The sequence below is a fragment of the Enoplosus armatus genome, chromosome 6 (genome assembly GCF_043641665.1).
Source record: "Enoplosus armatus isolate fEnoArm2 chromosome 6, fEnoArm2.hap1, whole genome shotgun sequence".
NCBI classification, from domain to species: domain Eukaryota; kingdom Metazoa; phylum Chordata; class Actinopteri; order Centrarchiformes; family Enoplosidae; genus Enoplosus; species Enoplosus armatus.
Window position 1 is genome coordinate 10142249 of NC_092185.1, and position 6380 is coordinate 10148628.

The 6380-nt window shown below is 38.3% G+C and overlaps 1 protein-coding gene across 2 annotated transcripts; it reads left to right on the forward strand.

The window, feature by feature from the left end:
* Positions 1-1495: 1495 nt before the first annotated feature.
* pex11a (peroxisomal biogenesis factor 11 alpha) lies at positions 1496-5417 on the forward strand. 2 transcript variants are annotated; one of them, XM_070908011.1, is made up of 3 exons: positions 1496-1710; positions 1888-2003; positions 4764-5417. In XM_070908011.1, the coding sequence occupies exons 1-3, from the start codon at positions 1655-1657 to the stop codon at positions 5330-5332; spliced, it is 741 nt and encodes a 246-aa protein (XP_070764112.1). In that variant the 5' UTR covers positions 1496-1654; the 3' UTR covers positions 5333-5417. The 2 variants fall into 2 exon arrangements, with proteins under 2 accessions (XP_070764112.1, XP_070764114.1); XM_070908013.1 differs by having other exon boundaries at positions 4857-5417.
* The last annotated feature ends 963 nt before the right edge of the window (positions 5418-6380 follow it).

Sequence of the window (6380 nt, forward strand, 5' to 3'; positions counted from 1 at the left end):
ACCAATTATAACACATCATTGCTATACTCTATGTTGTATGTAAACTATTCCCACCAACTATGTGAACTGACTGAGTTACTGTAATAAGAGACTGGATTTGAAAAAGAGGTTGCTGGATGGCATTTTGGGGCAATAGCAGTCACCCTCTGTGTTTGATTGCCAGATAATACTTGACTCTTATTACAATAAAAAGGGACACTAAATATATCATCCAGCCTTTAGACAGGTGAGCTGTGAGCCTCCAGTTAACAGTGACAGCTCTAACTGATCCATTCAATTCATGTGAACTGTCACTAATCTCTGTTCAGATGTTAAATTACGAATAAAATATTAAATCTTTCTGCTCCTCCCATATTGCTTATTACTGTCACATACAGCATTCATCTGTCTTTGAAAAAAAAAAACAGGAGCCATGTGGCTCGGGCTGAATTGGCAGTGGTACAATGGGATGTGTTAACCTTAAACTGACTGATTGCTTTTCAGTTACATGGACAGGAAATACAGCCAATCTCAAAAGTTTCAACTATCTGTAAAAAGGAATATTTTAATGTTTAGTCACTCTGTTTTGAGACAAATGCCATGTTTGTCACACTGTTGTCATTTGTATTCACATTAAGTAACCAACAATGAATTACAATTATCATTGTAATTAAGTAGAGTAATTAAAAATAACATACTAATTATTTATTTTTCAACATAAAAACGATATAACACAGTAAATCCTCCATCCATCATTTTAGATGTGAAGACACATGAGCAATTATGTCCAGTACATCACGACTTTCTTTATTCTGTACACAGTGCCAGATAACCCTTATACTCAAATCTAATTCGAAAACGTATAATAAAAGCAAAAGTAAAAACATTCAAGAGGTTTTAAAATGTGGCATAGTTTTACTGTATTTATCGCATCTGGCCGACTGTCTAACAACTGCCACATTGCCCCCTGTCGTTTAAAGTGTGTAGGTGCATATATATATATATATATATATATATATATATATATATATATATATATATATATATATGTGTGTGTTTTTGTAACACACGTAAAACTTAATAAACGATCATTTTTATTCAAGCAACTCAAGACTCAATTCCTGTAATACATTCATGGGGACTTAATGCGTCTGTGGAAGGCAATGATGAGTTTACAGTGGCCGTTTTTGTCTTATGCCGCGTGTTTTGCTTATTTTCATCTCGTAATATCCGACGAAACTGGTACTTTCTCTTACTTAAATGTGCTTGTGAACTTTTTGTTTACTTTAGTAAGCTGTAACTGCTACTATTATGACGTATAATGTACATTTACCATAGTAACCAATAGTAACGCGGTGGTCCGTCAACAAAACCCGTTCGGCATTTTGTTCGTTTTTCAGAGCTGTCCGTAGAGAAACAAGTGCGTTAGTTCCGCTGTCAAGTAAATAGAAAATTTGTTTATTGTGAACGTGGAGGAAGTTTCAAAGTTCATGTTATCTGCTTGAGTTTTAATCGGCAACGTTAGATGAACCACAATTACTGACGGTCTTTAAATTGGGAACAAGTAACTGACATTAGACCAATGGTAGCGAGAATTTGACGTTAACGTTAGTCCGTCGTTTACCGAGAGTGGAAGTTAGCTAACTAGAACAACCTGTTCTAGTTCGATTTAACCATGGACGAGGTTGTAAAATTCACAAACCAAAGTCAAGGAAGGGACCGTATATTCAGGTGAGTTGTTTTGAACATGTGTAACCTGGTCGTAAACTGTCGACGCTGTATTGTCTTGGTTGAAACACGAAGTTAAACTACTAACGTTAGCGCAAAAGCAGAGCGTGCTGAGAGCTCTTTAATTGAATACCAACTTACTCCCTCTACAATCTCTCCGTCTTTCTTTCTATATTTCAGGGCAACCCAATATGCGTGTGCACTGTCGATATATTTACTTCGAAACAACTCGGAAAGAAAGGATCTCGTGGCAAAACTCAAAAGTCTGGAAGCCCACATGAGCACTGGACGTAAATGTGAGTATAACTGTAAAGTGAGGGAGGGGCCGCTCAGTAGGACAGCAGCTCGATTTTGGTTTGGTGATCCCCGAGGTGGTGTCAGGTCCCAAACTAAACGAAGAATATAATAACTTAATAAAAAGAATACAATCCCAACTGAGAATGTACTCTGACGGTTGTTGTGGTTCAGCATGTCATCATGTAACTACAGTGTATTCAATTCTCAAATTAAGAACTGAAACATAAATGCCTGCAGTCTCACACCAATAATATTTGCAGCTGAGTTAACACCCTGTATTGGCAGTAACATTGCTGCCCTCCATTGTCCGTAAAAATGACAAAACAAATGATCTTTTGCCTCCAAGTCCAAATTTCCTCTTTTATTGTTCTGATACATAACCTTGATTAATCAAAGTTTTAAACAAAAAAAGAGGGAGCTCCTTAAATAACTGGGCTGCAAATAGTCAGTACTTTTATTTGGATTAATCCCTTGATTATTATTCCAGTGACTCGCTTAGTCTACAGTGTGAAAAACGCCCATTTAAAATTTTCCACAGCCAAAAGTAACTTACTCAAATAGCTTGTTTTGTTTGATCAACTGTCCAAATATAATTATATAAGACGGAGTAAAGTTCTCACGTTTGAGAAGATGGAACGACCCAACCATTTATGCTTAATAAATGATTTAAACAATTAATCAATCATGAAAAATGTTGATTTAATTTTTTGTCATTTCACCGTCTTTTTGTTATTACAACCTGTGGTTATAGCTTGCTTTACTAGTTTTCCTTGTTTTGTCTATGTTTGCCTGATATTAGACAGAATTGTCAGCTCTTTACACTCCATTTCCATCTTCAGTCTTCAGACATTGCTTCCACTCCACCCGATTTCCGTGGGCTGTCAAGTTTCCCTAACCAATCACTAGAGACTAACGTATCTGCCTGAATCTTGACAATGTTTCACAACAGCTTGACAAGGGTGTTCGTCCCACCAGGATAATTGCTTTTTCAATTGAGAGACCGCTGTTTCATGGCATGATGCCAGACCAGGTTCAGTGAACTCAGAGGAGTGGACGGACTCAAAGGTCTGGACCCAGGCAACTATGCTGTCCTAGTATTTGTAAATATTCTTTTAAGCCACAATACTGAGTCTCAGAGAAGTTTGTTATCCTCCTACATATTCACCAATAGTTTAATAGACCTGCATGCACAAATAGTTTGAAATAAAGCCTGCCTCCTTTTCTTTATTCCATCCCTCTGTCAGTGAGTATATAATTGCACTGTGGTCCGCTGCATAATAATCTGAAGTTTTCTGAAGTCACTCAATTGCAATTTCAGCCACTGTTTCTTCGCCCTCTGTCTTGCTGCTGATTTTCTCTTTAAACACAATAATATCTCATCCACAAGGTCAGGATGAACTGTTGACTGCCCACTCTTTTAGGCCATCAAGACAGGAGCTGAGTCTCAGCAAATAACAGCTTAAGTTGTTTGACTTTCTCCACCTTCCATCAAGCCCAGTCAATAATCCAATAATCTCATCTGTTTTAAGAAAACCTTCGGAACCGCCACCTGTGCTCGAGGAAATATAGTTTCTTTAATAGAATAGAGAAAAGAATAAAATAGAGCTTGTTTCAAACAATTGTTCCTAAGTGCCATTGAACACTTTAAAATAATGACACTAAAGAAAGATGTGTAAACTAAAGATTAAACAATCAGTGTGATGAACTGTAACTAAAATGAGCAAAATGCAACACTTTGTTGCATAACCTTCCAGCTTATTACTGTTATACCAGGGTTTACTTCTGTTTTAGCAGAAGTGGAAAGCCACCCAGCTTTTCAGTTTAATTAGTAGGTGACAGCCTGAACAGTTGCAACACTCACTGAATTTATTGAATTTTCTCTGTGAAATAGCACCTCTGCTCTTTTTCCCTGAAGGCAAATATTTTATTTTGTAAAATTGTATTCATTTTTTATAATGTTAGTGAAGGCAGTCTGTATTTCAGGGAAGGTTGCACACCAACAGCTATGCCTTTATTATCTTCTTCCAGCGCATGAACAAACGGTATACAACACATATTTGAGGATGATCCTAAAAGTGTGTCAGGGTTGCATTTTTTGTACTCTGACCAGGCTAATGGTTGTTTGTGGCACTAACATTGATGACCCTAAGACTGGGCTTGACAGCTTATAGATAGGTTTACTTTACAACCGGGGGGGGTTGAACTTTGACACTCTGCAGTTTTAATATGAAGAAAACATTTTCAGAGACTGACTTGACATGAGCTCCTCCTGGAAATGAAGGATAAGGTGCTGCCTTAGAGCAGGGTCAGGCAATAAAGACCTTGTCCCTCTTGATACTGTTGCGGTATAGGTATATCAGGGCAAATTCAGGCTCTGTTCGTGCACCACTTAATTATCTCTTCTCTGCGTCAGAGCTGCAGCCACAGGGCTCTCCTGCATCTAAGCCTGCCCTGCCTGGCTTTGGGAGAAGTGGATGATGGGAGACATGCAGGTCTCACAATTTAAAAACAGACCTTGTAAGAAGTGAATTTACTTGTGCTAGTGGTTCATGAATAATGCCAATACCGTGCAAGGAAGAGCCTCAGCTAGAATAGGTGCCATCAAGTATATAAACACAAAAATGTAAATGGAGACCGTGATCTTTCCCTCAGAGGAACAAATGTAGTAAGATTAAATAATGAAATGATAATCTTGAGGTGACATTTCATATAAAAATGATTACTGCTCTTAATACCCTTTTTTTTTCTTCCTTTGTCAGTGTTCAGGCTGGGAAACACAGTAAATTCCATTGAGGCTGCTAAGCGAACCTTGCAACTCTCTGACCGAGTGCTGTGCCTGTGCCTTACTGCAGCCAACATCAACCGCGCCCTCTACTTTATCTGTGACAATGTACTTTGGGCCAGAAGTGTTGGTCTTATCCGTGATATCGACAAGGAACGCTGGAGCCTAAACGCCTCTCGCTGCTACTTCCTCACGCTAGTTATGAGTCTGACCAGAGATGTTTATGTAGTCACCCAGTTAATGGTACAGAGAGCAAGAGATGAACACTTTAAACGGAAAATGGATTTGCATCTCAGTGAGAATCCTGAAGTAGCTGAAGCTGTCATCCCTCAGCTGGATGCTTTTCTCTTTCTGCTGTGGGAGAGCCTAAAATCACATCCGGCTGTTGCCTTGGACACGCTGAAAAATGTATGTGATCTCTTCATTCCCTTAGACAGGTTGGGTATATACCAGTCGAATGCAGGAGTGGTGGGATTTTGTGGTCTGATATCCTCACTGATTGGGATTGTAACCCTCGCACAGCCCAAGTTAAGAATCAAACCATGATAACGAGGGTGGAGATAAAACCTTACTGACTAACTGCAGATAAAAAGGTTTATCATGGCAGGTTTTTAAAAAGGATTTAGCGTCATCTTCCTGAAGCTGTAATGGTAGACTGAGATCAAGCTGGTGCACAATGAGGTTAGGCAACGCATCACAAGCACATTTTGTAACATTTATGTTAGAATAGCATTTATGTTTTACATCAAACCCAAGCCAGCAATAACTGAAGGGCTTGCACGTTTCTGGAATGACTGACTGTCTTGTAACAGATTTTTAATTAACTGAGTGATTGAACTGATGAATGAGGACCAGTTCAAGTTCAAAACACTGGTTTAAAAGGGAGCAAATCAAGTTTATGCAGTAGTCTTGTACATGTTTTGTAATTTAAAACAGCCATGGCTAAACCTGTGTGCATTCCTGTCTCCTCCAACACCTCATATAACACCAGCATATAACTACTGTACTCGCAAAATAAGGGCTCCGTTCTGATGCAAACTAAAGCACCAGTCTCAGAAAAACTCACTAATCTGTGATGAATAAGTTGCTTCTCAGCTGAACGTGTTTCCAGAGGGGAAAAAGCAGCTGAGAGGTTTCAGGGTATTCTCTCACCTGTTATTTATTTTTCATTCTGCTATTCAAGGCATGGCCTGGCCTGTCAGCAGATTAAACTGTATGTTAGAGAACATTTTAAAGAAATGATTGATGAGTACACAAAACTGCAAATTGTGTTACTATTTTGATGAGCAAAGACACCCTCAATAATGTGTTTACAATTAAATTCTTAATATATTGTCTAGGAATCGTATGTTTGTGTATGTATGTTCTTTTAGTCTTTGTGACGCAGACAAAACAAGTGTACAAGGATAAACAGGGAACCTCCAAGATGTGGGTGCTTGTGACTTTATTATCACATGTAATAGTGTCTTCCAGTTCAGATGACTAAATGTTTTCACTGTCACGGTTGAGTTAAAGGTTAATAAAACACTTTATAATAAACATAAAAATAAACTGTTTGACTGCGATCAATAGAAAACAGTTGTGGTTCAGATTA